Source organism: Gallus gallus, chromosome 3 (assembly GCF_016699485.2).
Source record: "Gallus gallus isolate bGalGal1 chromosome 3, bGalGal1.mat.broiler.GRCg7b, whole genome shotgun sequence".
Taxonomy (NCBI): Eukaryota; Metazoa; Chordata; class Aves; order Galliformes; family Phasianidae; genus Gallus; species Gallus gallus.
Window position 1 is genome coordinate 20794789 of NC_052534.1, and position 22619 is coordinate 20817407.

Here is a 22619-nt window from a genome sequence, read left to right on the forward strand (position 1 = left end):
TCACACTGAGGTGGTCAAAAAGAACTTTGTAATGCAATGGTGACTCTGGAGAGAAAATAGGCATCAATCAGTTAACTGGTTAGTGAATTTTTGTTTTAAGGTTACCCTATGGGAGATGCTGACTTGATTTTTTTTTATTTTTTTTTTTTGTGCCCTGGATTGACCGATTGAATGAATATGTCTTTAAATTCTAGAAGGAAATACCACACTCCTTTTCTTCAAAAAGGAACCAGTTTGCTATGCTGTACTGTTGAAGAGAAAGAACTAGGCAGCGTGCAAGGCGTACTACAGATTTGACAGACTTAACTGGAGAGTCAAGTTGAATTAGTTACCTCAGCTAAATGCTAATCTGGACGTTCTGGGGAATGATATGAATGATATGGATATGAACTGTGTACATAACGAAACACTAAAATACATACACCTATACTGCTGTTCAGAGTTTTTGCATATGATTTTCTTGCATGTTTATCAGCTGTAAAAAGATTAGAGCAATGTTGCTTGTGCTGCTTTGATGTAATTTGTAAGTATTTAAAAGTTTCAGTATTTCATTAGTTGTGTGTGCCTTGGATGCTAAGTCATGGTAGATGCAGTGTTTTTTAGAGAAGTATCCCTTCTGTTTCTGAAGTGAAACAGACTTGTAATGGCTGCTTTTGCAAAATGTCACATTGCAGTTTGCCTCTTTTTTTTGATAACAGATCTTTGAAAATGAGAGTATCTGGGAAATTCGGTTGGGGAAGTCGGGATGGTTGATTTCTAGGCCAAACTTTTGGAATGTATTAAAAGTAATTTCGAATGAACGCTTTACAAAACAGGAAATAAGATTTATTTTTTTTCCTACCCTGTCTCCAGTATTTTTATTTAAAAGGTGGTGATGTGTATAAAAGTTTGTGACTGCCTGTGGAAGGATTGTTGTCCAGTTAAGCTGTAACAACAAAATAAGTATTTTATTTGGGTTAGGGTTAATCTAAATTAATGGAAGGTACTGGAAAGTTTCCGTGGAATAAAAAATCAGTTGGATTAAACCTCAAGAATATTATTTAGATGAAATGAGAGAAGCATGCATAAATAGTACTGATCCTACTTTCATCTCCTAAATCTGTTCAGTATCCAAAAAGGTTCATCTTGCTGTTTCCATTTCATTCAGTTCAGTTTTAATATAGGGTGGGATTTTTTATATGAGAGCATTGATAGAAATTTCTTGTTTCTGTCAGTTGAAGTATTGCAGAAGAACTTTGGTATGAACTACACAGTTAGGGCTACAGTCAGATTTCCAAGCAAGGGATGGATTATTTCCTTCAATAAACACAAACACTTTTTTCCTCCTTCAGATCTGTAGTTGTAGTACTTAGTGTTAATTGTAACATGCATTTATGAACAGTGCTGGAACAGCATGTAGGTGGTTTAGGGGCTTTTTGATAGAACCTTTCCTGATAAATCAGACATGCCTGCAGCTTCTTACTACCAGTTTGTAGAATTTAAAGCTCTGCTTATGAACACTGCTCCTCGTTAATTACTCTCCACCAGGAATAATTCCTTGTGCCTTTTACAGGACGCGTGACAACAATTGAGACTGATGCAGTGTATGAAATAGCTGAAGCTTTAAACATGGTTATTTTTTAAGAGCCTGTAGAAAACAACTTGTTTTATGCAGTACGTACTTGTATGTCATAAAACATCATGAATTATTATTATTTTTTTTTAGAAAGTGAATATTATGCGTAGTGTATCAGGAAAATGGTTCTGGCATTGGTAAATACATGTTGGCATATGCATATAGGTCTCTCTCCAGTACCTTTATTGAGAAGGTGGTGCTATGTACAAAAGATTGTGACTGCCTGTGGAAGGATTGTCCAATTAAGTTAAGCTGTAACAACAAAATAAGCATTTCATTTGTTTTAGGGTTGATCTGAACTAATGGAAACTATTTGAAAGTTTACATTGAATAAGAAGAGTTGGAAGCATTGCCCTGTCCTTTGTTTGCAGTGGGTGTGACCTCATGAAGCCTCTGCGCTTTGATTAAGACTTAATGTTTGCTGTCTGTTCACAAGGTACAGGTGTAAGCATGTCAAATAATAAAATTGAACCAGACGTTTTCCGTAAATCAGTTATATTACTTATGCCATAATCTCAGACAGAACCCTTTAGTGTGTTTGGAGAGATAAGAGAGTTGATAGTACTGCACAAATTATCTTATACTGCAGTGTTAATTTGTCTTCAAGGCTGTTCTAAAAATCACAGAATGACAGTAAAAAAAAAAAAAAAACAAAACACCTCTTTTTTTTTTTACATATGGAAATGGAAGATTTGACAGTGCCATCTGTTCTTGTTTGCATTTGTGTCACTGGGTTTTGGTGTGTGGTCTAGCTGAAAAGGATAAACTGACACTATTTTGTTTCTTCATCTAGACACACTACTTTGGCCTTTGGTTTCTCAGCAAGAGCCAGCAAGCCCGCTGGGTTGAACTGGAAAAACCTCTGAAGAAGCAGCTGGACAAATTTGCCAATGAGCCTTTGCTTTTCTTCGGGGTAATGTTCTATGTGCCCAGTGTTTCCAGACTGCAACAGGAGGTAACAAGGTATGTGGACTCCCTCTGTTCACACTTCTGTGTGATAGCTGTGAGGGATCAGGCAATTTCTTTGTTTCTGACATTCAGCATTCACTCAGGAATCACCTGGTTCTTTCCTTTCCTGCCTGCTGCCCAAAAGGGGAAAAATGAGATAAATCATCACTAAGCTATATCTGTTTGGGAAAAAAAGATAGCAATATTGGTGCATGATTGATTATACATGGCCAACTGCAGAAATCTGAAATAAATTTTGCAAGAGACCACACTGACAATACTCCTTTAACCTCCTACTGATTAGAAGAAAGCTATATATAGATGACTTTTATATACAGTTTCAGTTTATTATTATTACATCTGTGTTTTGCTGAAAGTGAACTTCGGCTTCTTTCTGGATTTTGCCCATCCCATTCCTGATCTTTCTCCTTATAGTTCAAAAAAGGATTAAAATTGTTAGAGGGTATTAGTCCTTTAATTATGATTAGGGTGCACCTTTGCAAACAACTTCTGTGGGAATTACTCTCTTATTCAGAGCCCTGTGCTGCAGTTGTAACAATACAGCTTTTTTGAGGGGCTGCCCTTGTAAACCACATCAGTGTGGTTTGTGCACATCTGTGTTGTATTTAAAAAAAAAAAAAAAAAAGAAAAAGAAAAAGGCCCACCTCACCTAAAAAGGGATGGGCTTGTTTTCTTTTTAGTCAAAATTATTTAATTTATCTGGTTTAGAGCAAGGTTGCATCAGCACAGCTGCTGTAAGGTCAAGACTGGAATAAACGAATGAGAGGTACAGGCTGGCAGAAGCGTTCTGTGCTAGCCTTGATGCTGCAAATATGAAATTCACCATATATTCATAGTATCTAAAAGTTGTATAAAAGTAGCTGAGAAAGAGTAGATTAATTGTAGGTGTGCAAGGTATGAAGTGTTCTGAAGATTTGCGTATGGTATATTTTGAAGGATCTCTTCCTAAGATTGAATATAGGAACTGATTTGGGTAGGATGCAAAAAATTAGATTTTTTTTTAAACAACAGCTGTCAAGCAGTGTCATGACTGTTTATGCAGAATTCGTGTCAGACAGTGAGTTGAAAGCCTAAAGAAAAGAAATCTTACTTCCCTGTGAATAGACTTGAAACTAAACATTGACACTTGTCTGTATCTGTGCATTCCTGTCTTGAGTGCTTTGGAAGAAGGAAGCCTCAGAATATTTCCTTCAGAATTAATTAATGTGCAGACAGAATGTCTGATTATTTTTTTTTTTTTTCTTTCTGTTGCTTCTGTTTGCCGGCCTAATCCTGGCCTAATTGTGTGCATAGAACAACTGTAGGTACTTGGATGCTATTGCCTAGTTAAGCTGCAGCCTGCAGTGCTGATTGCTCATTCTTATCTCACCTGTGGAGGTATATTTGCTCATTTTGCCCAGGTTGGTAATAACAAAACATTTCAGTGACAACTGAACCTCACAGCACTCTAAATTTGAGCAGCTGCTGATTTTTTTTTTCCTTCTGATGTGATTGATAATATACGCTGTAGAGACTTCTAAGCGTTTCATACTATTATTATTTTTAATATCTACATCAAAACTAGCAGATTATTAATGGGTCTCAGATGCAGAATAGCCTGTGAGATCAGATTTTTTTGTCTTCTGAAGCAGTATCTCTTCTGTGAGGGTGATCTAAAGGCAGGAGACCTTCAACTGTGCAATTCTAGGTAGATTCAGTAAATTTTAGGTTCGAAGGATTCAGTGGTGAATACATGAAGAACTCCTTTGAAACAAATGCCAAAGTAAGGCTTAGTCTTAAGTCTGATTAGATGGACAAATAGGGATGTGTTTTAGGGTTGTTTTTATTCATTTATTTATTTCATTGTACTTGGTAAACTGATTAAATGCTTGTTTTGAAGCTGAGAATATATGCATTTGGGGTTAGGCTTGATTGTGACTGGTTGACTGAGATGGTTTACTCCAATTCTGATTTGTAGCGCTATAGAGTATGGCTTGATAGCTGGATATGAGAGATTTGTCCCAGGTTGAATATTCTGCCAGTTGTTGTTATTCAACAACTGTTGTGCAGGAAAGAGAGGAAATGATCGCAAGGCTTTTAGGTTTTGCTGAGAGAGAGGAGCTCTGCTTGTGGAGTTCCTCTCACAGTGGTCAGGAGTTTTTTGTGGTTTTGCTGGCAACATGCTATATATCACAAGCCAAATATGGATGCAGAAATAAAGGTAACCCTGATCACTGTGTCCCTCAGTGGCAGAGATGCAATGAACACCTGGCAGTATGTGACATGCTGGAATTTACTAGTAATCTAACAGGTTGTCAGTACTGTCCTTCTGAGGTGCAGCGTGACAATGTCAGCTGACATGCTGAAGTAGCAGTGCTAACCAAAGAGTGGCTGAGTTTGGAAGAAATCTCTTGAGCTCATCCTGTCCAACCCCTGTGCTCAGAGCTGGGTCAGCTGGAGGATGTTGCTTAGGGCTGGGCTCCATTGAATTTTGTGTAAGTTCATGAAGGGAGACCCCGCAAATTCTGTGGAAAACCTGTTCCAATTTTCAATCACCCTCAAAATGATGTGGGCTTTTTGGCTTTTTTTTTTAATGTTTAGATGGAATTGTTTGGATCTTAGTTTGTGCCCAGGTGATCTCACTGTTTCAAAAGTGTGGATAGGTATGGAGTAAGAGAGTGGGTGAATATTCCTCTGGTTGCCTATTGAGGACCTTCAGAGCTGCAGGTGCCCATCACATAACCACAAGCTCAGCTATGGCTCAGTGTGGGATGCCTGAAGTTGGACCATAAGAGATATTTGTGGTAATGTGAGAGAATAGGGCTTGTGGGATCCTTGGGAAGGAAAGAGAAAACACAAGTCTGCCTGTCAGCCTCTGAGACCTGTGAGAAAAGATGAGGCAAAGAGTACTCAGAGGGACACAGTTCATTTTAGTAGATCAGATCTGACTCCATGATGCACTTATAAATGTGACCTGTGCTTAAAGATGCACACACTAGTGCTGTGGGGTTGGTTTTTTTTGTTGTTGTTTTTATTTTCCTACTCAGAAAAAGTGAAGTAGAGCACTGGAACAGGGTAAGAAGGAAGGAATAGGATACAGTCACGCTTGTTTGGCTAATGATATTTGAGTGCAAATGGTGAGGCTTCTCGGGACAGCTGTGTTTCCTGACCTGCGATGGAAATTCCCTGCAGGTATCCAAGGGAAATGTTCAAGAAACCACCACCTGTTTCTTCTTTCTTCCTGGTAAAAATAATTAAATAAACATTGTTGCTGTGCCTTCCTCTCAGTGTTGCATTCTTGGTGTTTTGGATTCTCCTTAACAGAGCTTTTTTCAGTCCCAACTCCTTTTTCCCTACTCTCTCTGCTCTTTCTGTTTTGTCTTGTGTTGAGATACTCACTTGTACATAACTTCTGATCTTAGTACCGTCTCTTCTGAGATCCCAGTCACTCCAGCATCTCTTTGGCCTTTAGTCCCAGAATCCCACATGCACCCAGTCCCGCGGACATCTTACAGTGGGAATTGTGAATTATAGCTTTGTGATCATTTCCTAAGGTATTGGTAAAAGTTTGGCCATTTTGTAATTGCTATAATTAGGAAAATTGTAGAAGGTTTTTTTTTTTTTAAGCAGATGAAATGAATTTAAAAAGCTCTTCAGTCTTGATAGAAGCTGCAGCAGATGCCATTTGGGTGGGAGTATGGGAGCTGGCACATTAGCAAAAGGAATTTTTCATAGAAAGCTCTATGGGCTACTTAGATAACCTCTTTTTAGTCATCCAGCTGTTCTCAGAGTGAGTAGCCATCGCAGGTGGAGATGCTGCACATGCTTTTGGCATATTTAAGGCACCTGGGATTTGCATGCTATCTGATATAAAGCAGTCTTTGTGATGCCTTGTAGAGTAGATATTTGCATAGATTAGAAATATAAATCTGCCTTTTATTTTCTGCTAACTCCTCAGAGGGGAGGCATCCTTTCAACCATGTATTTAAAGAAAAAGAAGTCTCTGAACAGTGTCTAGAGTAAACAAGTGTGCTTTCACTGTGCTTTTGTTCCAAAAACAGAGAACCCACACACTCTTATGGCTTTCTGAAAATGTGTGTGCAGTGCTGCTTTCTGTATCAGCATCAGACAATCCATGTTCAGTTGTGCAGGATTCTCTCTTTTTCTTTACATTTCCAAGGGAAAACTGAAGTTGTATTTTAGTTCTCACAGTATCTCTTCACACATGATACTGCTGTGCCTCCTGTGAAAGAATGGATGTGTGCTTTGGTCTGTGTGTTTTTCTTTTTTGGAAGAAGCTTCCAGTCTCGTGGCTAGTAATGTCTGTGCAAATGAGGTTTGCACTGCTGCAGACTGGGGTGTGCTGCTGCCAAAAGGAAGCAGTGACGTGGATGAGTAGGATATGCATGGTACTGTGTGTGATAGGTTTGATTTGTCTGCGTAGGAAGAGAGTCGTGCAGAATGTACACTGCGCTGCATTGGGTGCTTGCCCTGACTTCAGCTCTGGGCTCTGCATTGTTCCCAAAGAGCCTGCTGCACAGCTTTTCAGTGAAAGAAAGCCCCGAATGTTTGGAAAGAGATGACTGCACCTGCATAGAAATGTTTGCAGGTGGAGAATTGGAGTCAGTGGCTGCCAGGCCTGTTTTTCGAGGGTCTGTGGAAAAATCAGTCTTAAACTTATTCTCCTTTAACTAAATGAATGTCTATTTTGTCTTGTGTTTTGTCATCTTAGTTCACTCTTCACCATTTCTAGCTGTTCAGGGTTTTTTTCATGTTTATCTTTTAAGGAAATATTTTTTCACAGTCCCCCACCTTTATCTTTGTGCAACTGTTCAGCGATGACTTTGAAAACAAGTATTTTCTAAAACATATATAGCTACAGACTTTTATGACTGTGTGAGTTTTTACATCACTGGAGGATGAAACAGAGAGGAAAATATGTGGTTTGTGACCACTTTGTATTTACAGGAGAAAAGGATTCTGGCAAATCCATTTTTGTTTTTTAATTGAACTCTGGACTACTTTTCCTTCCTTTCCTCTTCAGAGTTCACTCTGCCCGTGTTCAAAAAAAAATCCTTCTTAAATGTCTCACCTGCCTGAGCTTGTATTTTATGTGACTTTTTTTGAACAAACAAAAGCTGCACATCTTCATATATTGCTAGCTTTTAATACAAGTGCAGTCAGCTGGGTTTTTGCACCGGTTACTGCTATTTTTAAATGGTGCTTTTAATTGCTTGTTAAGGTTGAATAACACATCCCTGTGTGCCCGTCTGGTTTTGTGGCAAGCTCGGTGATGTGGAACTCTTTTGACTGCTAGGGTTATAAAGTATATTAAACCGCTTTTCTCTCCATGCTTGGTCACACTTGAAGCTTGTGGCAGTCAGAGAAGTCTCTCTATGTACCTCCCTGTTCACAGTAGCTGATTTGAGCACTGTGGTGACTCCATTGTCTGAAAGAAGTACTTTTGTATATCACGGTGTGTCAGGAAAAAAAACCAGCACAATGTGTACCGTACAGTTCGTTTGGGACAGCCCTGGCTGTGCTTTCCTGAAGTGGTGGGCTGGGACGGGTTGCGTGGCCATACTTGTTCGTACACCTCTGATAGCCCCTTAGGATTTTTTAATGGCAGTTGCTCTTAAAAATTCAGCAACGATTACAAATAAATATATATAAAAGTATAGAGTAATATCGTACAGGATGGCAGTACAGAGGTGTGTGATTAAGATAGTGAATGAGAAGTGGGAGCGTGGACTGTTTAAAAACAAAGGTCAGATAAATGGTCTTTCATATCTGGAGAGTTAAATCTGAGTTTAACAATACAGTGTTTCTGCTGTAACTACTTTTAAAGTTTGGTTTTCAAACAGAGGAAGCCTTACTGCTTTGTCCAAATTTTTCTCTTCCAAAAAGCATTTGTTGCTTCAGGTTTATGGTGTACTTTATCCAGTCATGGTTTAAGAGTATGCTTGCTCCATTAAGAAGACAGTGTCCAGGAACAGGCTGCGTAGCTTCCAGAGAAGCAAATACAAACAGTTTCCATTGCCCTTCTTTCCAGGAAGTGTCCTAATTCCTGTGCAGGTGCTGATCATCTGTGCCATGCTTATGGGGCAGTTCTGGTCACATCACATCACTTATGCACAGCCCTTACTTGGCACAATAAAGTGCTTTGTGGCCTGTCTAGTGAGAAAGAAGCACCTCTTCACCAAGAGGACTGTGCACTTCAACACAAATATGGTATAATGATTGGAACCATTTGTGTTTTTACCATACCATAAGCCTGTACGTTTCTTCTAATAGCATTTCCAGCTCTATCATTCTATATGTTGACAGTGTACACATGTATTTTTGTTTTAGAGCTATCAATCAATGTACCATCATTTTAAATTATCTTAATGAATTAAGACAGTAATCACCATACACAGTAGGCACCGTGGTATAAGAAGGACGTAAAACTATTAGAGAACATCCAAATGAGAGCTGTGAGGATGGTGAAGGGTAGAGGTAGAGGACGAGACACGAGGGGTGGCTGAAATCCTTTGGTTGGTTCAGCACAGAGCAGAGGAGCTGAGGGGAGGCCTCATGGCTGCTGCAGCTCCTCACAGGGAGTGGAGATGCAGCACTGAGCTCTGCTCTCTGTGAAAGAAACAGGGCCCGAGGGATGGCATGGAGCTGTGTCAGGGGAGGGACAGCTGGGGGTGAGAGAAAGGGTCTGCACCAGAGGATGGTGGGCATGGAACAGGCTGTCCTGGGCGGTGGGCATGGCCCCCGTGCTGCTGGAGTTCAAGGAGTGTTTGGACAGCACTCTCAGACATCGAATTTGAATGTTGGATGGTGCTGTGTGGAGGCTTGGAGATGAACTTGACAATCCTTGTGGTTCCCTTCCAACTTGGGGTATTCTGTTTGTGTTGACAGCAGCACTCATCCATCTCAGCTTCTGGTTGGAGAGCTCATGCGGCCAGATGTGCAGCTTTTCAATTGCTTGCAGGCTGGATGAGTCGTAAGAGCCCTGGTTGGCCACCCAGGCTTAGACAGTCTGGAACATTTCCATTTTGGTGCTCCTTTGATGGTTTTATTGCTTTAATTATTGGACTTTTAAATATTAGTGGCTACTGCAGCACAAAAAAACACACACATTAGGCTTGTAGTAAACTTTGTAAACAACCTGATACTTAATAAGCCTTAATGATGTTTTTGGAGGACAACAGCAACAAATAATGTGCAGTGTTTGCTTGGTCTCTTCTTGCGTTCGTATCGTTATGTGTTGTTTTGCTTTTCGGTAATATTCTTGTTTGAGGGGACTTGGGGTTTTTCTTTTGGCTTTGTATTTTAGTGAATGTTTAAGGTCTAACATAAAAATAAGAGCTCCTTCAAGATTCAACATTAATTCCCTGTTTATAAAATAATTTGCTGAGGAGGGCAAACCCTTTTCCCTGCTGACTTTCTTCACTGAATGGAGAGCTTGTTCTCTGTATGTTGATTATTGAAAGCTGAGCTCTTTGTGCCAGATATTTTAAGAAGCTGTTGATGCTTAGATCTAATCTATTACATTATATGGTGCTTTTAGACCAGAAAGTGAATGTGTTTTCATGTCTGTGGTTGTGCAGTACATATGTAGCAATTCTAAAAAAGCATTGCATAACTATAAATACAGTTTTGGATACTTCAGCCTGCATTCTCGCTTTAGTGTGTTTTGAAGGCAGTGGCTATGATGGTTAGAAATGTTGTAACAGGAATATCTTGGCATTAGACAGTATCACATTTTCATATGATCATGAGGAAATAATACTTATTTTATGTTCTTGGGCTTAGTCATGTATTCTTATATATCTCTCCCCTGATGGAAACTGTTTGTATTAAATTTCAGTAGATCTGACACTTTTAAAGTACTCTAGGCTTTTTATTGGGCCATTTAAATGGCAACAAATTACATTTTGAGTTTCTAATTTTTATATGACAGCATTTACAGATTGCTGGAGCTTCCTCATTGGTCTTGTGTAGACCAGCTTGAATTCATCCATGAGAGTTGAGGTGATCAAGTATTCACACAGCTTGCACTGAATGCTGAGCAGCTCTTGCTGAAGAATGAGGAATGTGAATAGCTTTACATAGTTTATTCCTTTACATAGGGAACCAGAAATTATTTAGACTTGAGTGAAAATTCTACTCTTACATAGAATGATGTATAATTTTATTGTCAATACTTGTGATTTTTGAGTTTGTTGGGATTTTTCCTTAAAATTTACAGCTCTTGAAATTATGTTAATGTATGTGAGTTCCATTTAGGGATTCCTTTACGTGTTCAAGACAAAACTCAAACCAGCTGTGTGACACAGCAAGAAAGTGAAAACATAAGAGGTAGGACTCCAAGCGTTCTGTAGCTTTCAATAAACAAAAGGAAAGGAATATCTAGGTGTATCGTTTTTAAATAATGGCATGCCTTTGAGGGGGTTCATTCACAGCCCCTGAAACTTGACAGAACTTCATTTGTAAATTCCCTTTGACTTAAATTTGTGCTGCTCTCTTTGGCTTAAATCGTTGTCTTTCTTGACCCTTGGCTTTTCCCTGGTAGATCTTCCAGTGTCATACACACATTTAAAAATTTGTAGCTGTATTGTTAACAGTGTACCTATTTTGTGTGTATGTTTGAGGAAAACCACTCGAAAGTCTGCTTGTAAGATCTGCATGTGTCTCGCTGTTCTCATTTTGTGTTCAATAGCAGGCTATTTCAAACACTGCTAAAATGTGATTTTTACATCTTGCTGTAATCTGCACTAGAAAACCCCAGGAAAGCTGCAACTAATTTTCTTTTTGAAATGAAGTGGGAAATTGAATCTTGCTTTCTTTTAACCTTATGGATAGTAGCCTACTTACATAACTGGAGGATTTGAGAAGTTGAGTTTAGCAAGGTGGTCATGCTGGATTTACTCACATATGAAGCCCTTGACAGGAAAACTCCAGCTAGGTATTAGCTCTTGAGAGCTATGTCAGGTTTAAGATGTAGAGGTATAAATGGGCAAACAAAATCAAATTTCATCATAGTTTCATTTCTAAACAGAACTAATGTTCCACAGACTTGAAATTCAAGTCTAATGTTTTCTAATAGACAAAAACACACCGCCATCTCCATGATGGATGTGGGATTCATTCTGTCTGAAGCGAAGGCCAAAAAGTTTCTGTAAAATTTAGTGAAAAAGCTTCTGCTGTAGTGGTTGTTGGAATGATTCTCAGCAGGGTGATTTTTTGTTTTATTCCCTGAAGGCTGTCTTTTTCTCATTAAAACAGATAGATACAACTATAAAAGCAAGTGGGGTGTGGGGGGTTTCTTTCCTGTAAGGAAAGAATTGTTCCTTTAGACTTTTGCATTGCATGAAGAGGAGAAGTAATTTGAACTAATTTGCCATTGAATTTGAGAATGAACTTTCTAACCCTTTCTCAGTGAACATATGCAGAGAGTAAACTTTTTTAAAGCGAGAGTTTCTTTTTCAGAAACTTTTTTTTCCTCCTTGTTTCATTTACTACTGGCATCAGGAAAAGCACTGAGAAGAAATAACGCTGGTTCATATGATTTCCTTATATCTTAAGAACTAAATGGCAACAAAGGCAGGATAAATGTAGTTCCTTGGTTTTGCTATGCAGCAGTTATGAGAGTTAAAGATGTCTAAGGACAGTGTTGTTTTTAAATGGAAAGGCTTCAGGAATACACACAGCATTTCAAGTCATCTGTTAAATTGTTTTTTCAGTGTTTTCATTCTCAAGCTACATCCGTGGGCTTGATTCTGAGTTGCTAGGTGTTTTTAGTCTTGTTCACCATTGGTATTAGCTGCAGCAAGCATATTTAGGGCCTGGAAGCAATAGGCAAGAGGATACAGTTCAGTTTTGTGGGTGTGTTATGTTACATCAATATAAACGTCTTATATACAGGCATTCATCTGAACTGGTATTTAGCACAAGACAGAGGACATGGTTTTTCATAGCATGGAATAAATGCAAGAATTAATTGGCTAGTCAAAAAATAGTATGTATTTTAATACACTTTTATGAAAGTAAACAAGCAGATGGAGTTCTAGTATCAAACGAGTGACATGCTGGTACTAGAACTGTTTCCTTCTGTTTCCTTAATGGTGGAGAAGAAATTCCTATTGGTCATAAAGTAGAAAGAGTATTTGCATGAAATGAAACAGCTTTAAAATAAAGGCCAAATGATACATGATTACTTATTAAAAAGGACAGTTTATAATCCATTTCACTTGTGATTGCCCTACTAAGGCCCTGCCCAACTTTTCCGAGCCTGGTTCTGACCTCTGCATTAATGACTTATCCATAATATCATCTCCCAGAAAAGAATGACTTGTTTTTAACCAATTTGTCATTGCTAGACAGAGGAAGGGAATGTGTTAGTGCAATGAATAGCTGTTTTTAATTTCTCAGTTGTAGCTTACAGTGAGAATCTTGAGAGTTATGCTGAGAATGGCTGGGATGTATACTGTAATGGAGCAATTTTGCTTCTCCCCCTTTAAGAAAAAGAAAAGAGGGATTCTATTTAATCCTTTGTTTTATGAGAGACTGGATAGGAGAAGTGGAAAATGGAAAACACTTGTTATCCCCAGATGCTTGAGTCAGGGATGCACCCATAAGCCTTTATGTATGTCCTCAAATAAAGATGAAAGGAAACATCCTCTTCTAATCCATGAACTGAGCAGTTCACTGCCTTTGTCATTTAAACTATCGCAAAGTGTGTGAGTGCCTTTTTCCCCCTTTAAGGTGTAGTACCAATGCATATCATTGTGAAATGGATCTGCCCATTTATTAAGTAGCACAGTACACACAGTGCATATCATAGTGTACCTTACGGGCTGGTATGCTGCTTTTGACTTGTTTCCCAGGGTAGCTTAAGGTGCTGGTTTAGACAGATGAACATATTACCTAGACTGGGGCTAATATCCCTGTTTTATCTTTCTACATGCTGCAGTAGCAGTGAATAGTACTCTCTTTAGTGAAGTGCAGACTGCTAGAGGATGTTGCATGTGAGTCTCTGTGACGCAGACTGGTCCTTCCATAGTCATGCATCTTCTCTTGATGAGCCTTGGGAGTAAAGGTTGCTCCAGACTTCCTGTGTAATCAGTGGGAAGAAAAGGGCATTTCCAGAGGATGATTCAGGATTCTTCTATTATGGATCACTTTCCTCAGGTGATTCATCCTTTCTCTACTGCTTGTGTCGAAAAGGGAACTACGGTTCACTGGTCTTCTGTTGAGGAGCCTCGGGTAGATATCTGAAATTTGGCTACAGCATCAGAAAAAGTCATTTGGGCCAGCAACTTCGAGCAAACAGACCTTTGCTTTAGATTGGGGTTATCATTTTTTAAAATTCAACACTTCTGTAGGGATTGGAAATTTTGGTTACAGTAGTGTTCCAAGTCTTAAGTCAAATTTATTGAACTTTGATGGCCATCCTGCAGGCTGGAGCAAACATTATGTTCCTTCCCTACTGCTGAGATGCAATACATTTGAAATGCACCCTTTTTCAGGGAGCTGAATAGTTTTAATATTTTTTTCCCTTACTGGCAGAGTAGAAAGCTGAAAGCTGCAATTGGATGTCAGTACAATCCTGTGGTCTCTGAGTGTGTTTAAAAGAAGCATTTGTGTGGAGGCCCTTATGCAGCTGGAAATCTCAAAAAGAATTTGGCAGAAGTCTTGGTGTCAGAAGATGGCACATTCCTGTGCAGTGAAATGTTTACTGGTTCCCTGTTTTATCTTTGGCAGCTGCTTTTGCATTTGATATCTTCAGCTGTTTTGAAGCTTTTACAAAGAATAATTATTCATTTCATGAAATGAATCTACTTTGCCCTGCTGGGTGGGTAATGATTCATATACTTCTTTGGCAACGTTGCCCATTGTTATCAGAGCTGCATTTGCTTTTGCAGGATTGCGTTCACTCCTGTTAAAGGGAAGTTCTAACATCATCTTGGGCCATAATCTTATCACGTGGTTTGCTGATGTGCAGAGTGACTGTTCAGCTAGTTCTGTGAAAACCCTACAGTCATCAGTCTTTGGGAAAGGGAAACAACCTGAGTCTTCATGTTTTCTGCTAGTTGTGAACCATAACTTTAGATACTTCAGTAATGGTTTCACAGGTATGATCTACTGTACTGTAGACCCAACACATAGGCAGCAACTTCATTGTGTCTCATTTCACTGTTTTCTTATTACCGGAGATGTATAAAAACGTAATGAATGAACTGGATTTTAGCTCCATACAAAGTAAAATTCTCCAAAATACAGTAGAGCTTTATTTGAATGCTGATTACATGAGACAGGAATGCTACCTGAAGGTTTTATTTTTGTTGTTGCTGTTTGTTTGAGTTCCATAAATGCAGTTTCCCTCCAGACTAGCAGAGCCTTTAAATGAAGTTCAGATTAAACCCATGCTCTGTAAGTTTCCATGTATCCACTTTCTCTTTGAATGGAGTAACACCTGAGTATACTTGCATACTGTTCTGCTCGACAAACTGATCATTTTGTATAGTATTTTTTTGTATATTTTCATATTTTGTATATGCATATTGGCTGTTTGGTGTTATATGCTCTGTTCAGGTTTTGCATGAATACATAGAAGTACATTTACCCTGAAAAGGCTAGTTCTCTTTGCTATCTCTGAGGGTATTGTTCTACTGGAGAAGAACATGTTAAAAATATATTCAAAAATGAGACAAGATCTATGAGATGGATAGAATATGTTGTAATTACTCCAACTGCTTATAGGAAGTATAGAGAAAGAGGGAAGTCTATGGGACATGTACAACTTCTCAAATTTTTTTGTGTGTGTCTAGAGAGTAATTTAGAGTTATGCTTGTACTTAAATTGATAAGTTTTTTTTTTTTAAATTGGTTTATTTTTAGTATTGCAGAATATGAGCTAGAGTACACATATATTTAGTTAACTCACCATATTTTTTTGCATGATATTCTAGCCTGCTTGGCCATTAACCTGGCTGGCTACCAGGAGAATTTTCAAACTGTTGACTCATATTGCTTCCATATGCAACTTAAACCACCTTTTCCCACAGTGGAGACAGCTTGAAGGTTAGCTGCATATACTCTTCAGTGTAAAGAACAGCATATTTTGAACTGAGTCAACACATGTGAATAAAGTAAATAAATGGAAGCTATTATTAACATTATTGTCTAATCTCATTTTTGCTGAAATTTTGCTGGGTTTCAAAATAGGAAAAAAAAAAGAGGGCTTTTTGTGCTCCGCTTCCTCAGGAGGATCGTGTGTGGAAATGGAGGAGACCGTGTTCATAAGTAGGTGAGGGTGGAGACAGCTGTTACATCAATAAAAAACAAACAAAAAAAAAAACAACCCTGTAAAGTACTGTGGGTTGTGCTTTGTTTTGTTTTTTCTTTTTCTTTCTTGCAGATTGCACAAAAAGGGTGAATGAAGTTTAGCATGAGTTAATTTTTCTCATAGGCTTTGATAATCACTAGCTGTGGAGCCAATTGATGGAGAAGAGATCTGGGTTTAGTTCCAGTGTTACCACTTTTAGGGAAAATCTCATCTTTCTCTTACCTTCAGTGTGCTCGCTATTTTGGGTTTTTAGTTTCTTTTTGTTCGTTTGTTTGAAGTGGTCTGGGCTGCAAGAATGAAAATACTGATCATCATACGTAGACTTTAAAAGGTATATAAAAAAAACAGTACATGGCATTGCTACAGTTGGTCTGTTGGGTAATTCAGCTGACTGAATTGGTTCTGTTTTGTTTCTTGATCGTTTAAAAAAAAAATTAGTTAAGAGAGCAAGCATCTCCCGTACTGTAACCTCTGTAGCCAGATGTGTCTGTCTCAGTTCAGAAGGTGCAAACGTGTAGTTAACATGTGAGTACTCTGAAGTCAATGAGACTGCCATGTTGAACAATAAAACTATTTTAGCATGTGCTAAAAAATGCAAAACGGATGTGCAGCATACTATTTTTAAAGAAATATGGCTAACAAACTCTTCACTCCCAGATATTTTAGTCTAGTGTTTCCATGTATTATTTATACTTCTATTGAATGTCATTTTTCAGCTGAAAATTTTGCAGTTTTTGCAGTCCCCCTCTGGCCTTTATGAAGGTGAATGCTCTGGTGGTGTCACCAGGGCCTGGCTTTGTTGGACTCTAACTTGAAGGGAGCATTCTTAGCCTCTGCTGAGAGATGAGGCTTGTAAAGCAAGAGAATATGGCTTCCCACATTTTTTACTCCAAACGGCGTGTTGGAGTTTTGTACTGTATAATTCTGTAGGTATTTGGATTAACCCTGATAAAATTATAGGTGGTTGTGAGGGAGTTTATTGTGCTTATAAATTGTAGTGGGGCTCCCTGTAATTTGTTATAATTAATTCAAGAGTTCAAGGGCAGAAAATCAGGATCAGGTTGTGGCATGCCTTCCTTTCTTGCTAAAGCATGCTATTACTAGCCTTCTTATTTAAGGTTTGGCTTCATATTTGTGGGTTTATTTGAACTCAGAGTATCCAAAAAGTATAATACGCTGTTTTTAAAAACAGAATAGATCCTAGGACAGGGGATGGATCTGTTGTGGTTGGGGGTTCCTTTTTAAATATAGAGAAATTAGTGGATACCAAAAAGTTGCATCTGCTGGCTAAGCCTTTCAAGGAAGGAGTACGTGTTTTGGAAGGCTCGTGTCATGTCTGCAGGCCTCAACAGGGACTGAGTGCATGTAAGTGCTTGTGGTCTATAAAAAATGGCAGGATAAACAAAACACTCACAAAGCGTTTCTTCAAAATCTAACCTCCCTTCTCAGAATGGTTTTATCACTGGGACAAGACATGGCACTGGTGGCTGGAGACAAAAGGTGTCTGCAGAAAGGCAGGGCCTGCGAGCATCAGCGTGGTACCTCATGGTTCTGCTTCATCCCCCAGTTCTAATATAGGGAGAGGGAAACTCCAGCACTGGACAAACCTCTGAATTTCTACAGTCTTCTGCTGCTAATAAGAATGCTGAATAGGGTAGTAACCCATGTTCCACATCTTCATGTTTCCTGAACACCTCCAGGGATGGTGACTCCACTACCTCCCTGGGCAGCCTGTGCCACTGCCTCACTGCTCTTTCCGAGATATGTTTCCTAATATCCAACCTCAACCTCCTCTGCAGCAATCCTCTTGTCCTACCACTGTTACTTGCGAGAAGAGGCCGACCTCCACCTCACTACATCTTCCTTTCAGGTCATTGTAGAGAGTAATAGCGTCCTCTGAGCCTCTTCTCCAGACTGAGCAATCCCAGTTCCCTCAGCCACTCTGCTCACAGAGCAAGCAAGTTTATTATTTGTCTCTATGCTTGCAAATTGCATGTCAAAACAAATGGAAATGCCTGTCATTGTGAAATTAGCCTGTTTCATCCAAATTCTCTTTTCTGCCATCTACCTGTAATCTCTTGCTTCTAAAACAAGAGAGACTGAGAGATGAGGGGGTAGATATGAACTGTCTTTTGATAAAGATGAGGGGATAGATAGGAATTGTGTTTTGATCTCCTTTTTCAGTTGTACAAAGACATAAAAAATGATGCTAACCCAGCATTGTTCTAACTTAATTGGAAGGGGAAAAGGAATGACACCAATCTTTCCATATATTTCATTTTTAGTTTCCGTCATCTTTTCCACCCAGCTGCTGAAGGAAACCAGGATGCAGGAGATTTGGATGCTGTTTTTGAACAATCTCATTTCTCAGTTACCTGAAGCTAACCTTTACCTACCTTCTAGGTTTGTTTGATCAAGGAGTTCCTATCCTAAAAACTGTTATGACTGTTTTTACTGTTGGCGTTGATAGTTTGCACTTCTGAAGGAATATCCTCCTGCATGTGTGACAAAGACTCTTTTGTCTCCTCCTTTTTCTGGCAAGACTACTGATCTTTCTGAAGATCTGCTGCAGGGTGTGGCAGACTTGTTTTCAGTAATATCCTTTCAAAAATATTGCTCTCTGGTAGTGGAGCACAGCCCTATTTTTTTTTATATTTTTTCATAAATTCCAGATAAATGGCTATTGTCTAGTGCTGCGAAATATCAGGCTTCCGCTGGGAGATAAATGGATGAAATTCCAGAGGGGCAAGCTGGAGATGGTGTTTATCAACACCATCTAAGTTTTTTTTAGAAAGGCAAAGACAAGACCGTAGCACTGCATTACTGTCAATGACATCATCAATGTATGTACATCTTTTTTTAAAATGCCTTTAGATTAAGATGTGCTGATGGAATCTTTACTTCCAAATGTGTTTCAGCATGCCCAAGCCCAGAAATCAAAACACCAACTTTGCCAATATACTAAATACTGTATCTGAAGAGACCAGTCTTATCTACCTGCCTTTCTTTATTGCCATATAAAATGCAGCTCAATTTTGGAGTAAATTTTGTTGCAATATTGAGTAACCGGCATCAAATAAGCAATATCCAGTAAGCAGCGTTCTTGACAGAGACTTAGGAATAAAATCTAACTGTCCCAAATCTGCCTTGGTTTCCCGTCTGAGTTACTTCACCAGCCACATGCCTCAGATTCTATTCATGAAATAAGGCTAATCCCATTTAAAGCATGTTTTTCTCAGATAAGCAACCAGGAAGAGTTAAATATTATCATTTTCTCAAACGTGTAATAAATAAAAACAATATCTTTGTCTTTAGCAAATAGTTCCTTTGCTTCCACATTGAATAGCTGTAATCTGACTCATCTAGCTCAAAGGCTGAGAAAGTTTGAAAGACCATGTGCTTAAAATAAAAAGAATGGCTTTCCTTTAAAAATGTAGCATGTACTTTTCTGTGGAATCCTGTTGCTACTTAAGCCAAGATCATGGCACATTTTAAGGAGTAAAAAGAATAAGAGACTCGCAAATATCAAAGCTAATGCTTAAAATAATTCTAGTACATGATAGAAGTCCGCTGTTCATGAGAAATTGCTTCCCCTGTGGGCAGATAATTGCATAACTGTACGTTGCGTAGTCTGTGTTCAGTAGAATATTACCATTCTGAGGTAAACCTAAATAACCTGTGTGAGGCTGTTGCTGTGATTCAATGAGAATTTTATAGTGTACCTAATTTTTGAAGATCATCTTGTACTCTAATAGATTTTATTTTATTTCCATTTTATTTTATTTTTAGACTTGGAGGAGAGCTGAATCACTTGCGGACCAATCTGTCTCTCCTTTGAGTCTTGAAGACTTTGTATTTTGGACATATGAAACAGTAAAGCTGTTCTCTCTTCTTCCAGAAATGAAGTTGAGCTACATAGCTGTGCAGTTATCCAAGAGATAGGCTTGATGCCAAAATGGTACCTAATGAGTTATAAAAAAGTCAAGCCAGTAATTGCATCATTAGAAATAATATTAAAGGAATTGTAGCTCTTGGATAACTAATGTTTTCTGGTGCTTGTGTGTATTTTAACATATACTCATGGTAAAGAGTTACTGGTATTGAGACTAGCAGATTTGTTCATACTGACTTGAAGTTTCCAGGGAAACACATTGACTGATTAAAAAAAAAAAGAAAAGTCTTTGATGCTGTTCAAGAGACTTTGTGAGTTTCCCAAATCCTTCCTGTCCCTGAGGTATAGAAAATAAAAGTAAAAGCAGGGAACGATAGCAAAGATCTAGACTGATCAGTACAACATTTAAACATTACTAATCCTTCTTGTCTCTAGCCTGTCATCTTCTTATATAAATGCGTATATATGTATGTGCATGAAGTAAATGGATTTTAAAACCCTTGCTCAGTAAGCATTTTTTTAGCCTGTTTTTGTATTTATCCTGTTTCTGTATATTTCCTGTTAGAGTTGGATATTGCTTGATAGGTCTGATAACAGGTAGTTATTTGATGAAATATTTACCCCATGGATCTTTGTAGGTGTTGATAGTAGGAAAACCAAAGATACCAACCACTACTGAAGGAAAACTGAAAGCACCAACACAGTTACTCTGCAAAATTAACCCATACTCTTGCTTTTTTAGACCACCGTTGAATATCTCCGTACAGATCTGACTTTCAGTGTTGATTGGGCCAGGTTCTGCATGACTGCCTGTATTTGGAAATATTCCTTATTGAAGAGAATCTAAATCAAAAAAGTTGAGTTACTTTCTGCATATTTAAGAAGTGCAGCAGAAATTATATATTGGATAATCAGTGGTGATTGAGCAGTACAGGGAAGTCAGTGACACTCCATGGACACCCATGTTCTTTTTTGAAGTGAGAGCAGAACAGGAAACTTGGTCTTGGGAGGTCTACGTGGAATTGTATGGGCAAATGAAGTTTCCATAGGTTTACACAGCTGCAGCTGAGTCAGAATGTGGGTATTGTAATTACATTTCAAAACGTTACCCCTTATCTCCCGCTTCTAGGGTTTTTAACCCTCTGACTGTACTGCTAAAATGCAGATGTTGATTCTGGAATACAAATGTTCTCATAACTGTCCAGTTTACTTTAGAAAAAGTGTGCTTGTCAGTGCAGTAGATGCAAATGTACTCTTCATGAATTCTATGTTGGTTAAATAGAGTTGTGGGAAATGATACCCTTATAATTATGGCTTTGTTCAGACGTGTTGTCCACTCCCATCCCCTTTGGAAATAGCTACAGGCTGGCAAACTGTAGTAGTCTTCATTATACTTGAATATACAAAGGCTCTACTACAAACTGTTAACCCAAAATGAGCAACGAAGGTGAGAGATTTCAGCTGTCAGTCCACTTGGCTTTGGTGGTCTCTCTTCTTCCCTGTGCTCCCCTAGTATACCAGACTGACTTTGTGTGTAAAGCTTTGTAAGTTCTAATTTTGAATTTCTTGCTTTTTATTATTTGGGGGTAAAGTTCGTAAACTTCTCTTTTGTTCACTTTCCATATGCTTTCCTAGCTAAGCCACTTAATAAGAGGCTTATGAGATGCGTGTATATATGTGCTGTTGTGGAACAGCTTTCCTTGGTGAATGTACAGCCGAATCATTTTTAAAATGTTTAATTGCCTTCAAATTATAGATATACTTTAACAACCCAAACAAAGAGCATTCTCAACTATAGCATAGTAACATAATAACAATGTTTAACATAATTTCAGATGAAGGAGCCTCAAATCCTAGATAGAATATGGGCCAATTTCATCTCCCTGTTGACTGGGCAGGAAGCCTGACCACAGTTTTGCAGAACAACTGAGCCATGAATCTGTGGCTCCTTGAGCTATTATGGTCTTTGAGCAGAGCTTCCTTCAGGGCATTCAGTGACAGCCCAGCTCCACCTCTTCCTGGACAGTGAAATTAGTGACTCCTGTTCATGCCTTATGTGACTACAGTCTATTAATAACAAATCCTAATTTTGTTCTTCTACAGTGTTGGTAAATGCAATGCTGTACCATAATATTGTAGAATATTGCTGTTAAGATTTTTGAGCATGACCTGTATCAGACACAAGTTTGCACACCTTCAAATGGGCATCTTTTCCATAAAGTAAGTGCTAAGTGATTTCACAAAACATTTTTCTGAAGTACTGTCTAGAATTGCAGGTATAGCACATCACTGTTCCTTTTGGTACCTGTGGTCACAGTATTTAATACTACAGTAACTGCACTGACATCCTATTTTTTGTGATGCTTACTTAGATAACCCAAACTATGGTTTCTCTATGGTTTTGGGGTACTGTGCTTGGAATCATGGCTTCATGAAAGCTGGTGATACTCTTGACTTTTATAGAGCTAGGATGTCGTGGTAGGATTTTACATTATTTTGACTTTCATGTAGTCTCCTTACTTTGTGTCTGTTTTAGCAATAGTTATAACTATATAGTGCTTTAAGGAAGATGAAGGATTTTCCTTCTGTTCTGCTAGACTAGAATGTGCAACTCATGCATATATACGTACCAGTGCCATAAATAGCATGCTTCAGGATTACATGTCTTTAAGTTCAGATTCAGCAAGCACTTACACACCTACATACTTGACAAAGCAGTTTACATCAGGCTTGCATGAAAGCATGTGTGTTTTCAGAATTTAGAGTTAGTCATTGCAAAGAACTGCAAACAAGCTGACTTGTCTCTTGGACTAGGCAAGTGTG

At 38.6% G+C, this 22619-nt stretch overlaps 1 protein-coding gene across 1 annotated transcript in view; it reads left to right on the forward strand.

Annotated features, from left to right (window-relative positions):
- Nucleotides 1-22619, forward strand: part of PTPN14 (protein tyrosine phosphatase non-receptor type 14) — a 109840-nt gene that overhangs the window by 43377 nt on the left and 43844 nt on the right. The window contains exon 3 of the mRNA XM_419419.7: nt 2409-2578. Coding sequence (XP_419419.4) covers nt 2409-2578 — 170 coding nt within the window. The remainder of the gene's footprint in view (nt 1-2408; nt 2579-22619) is intronic.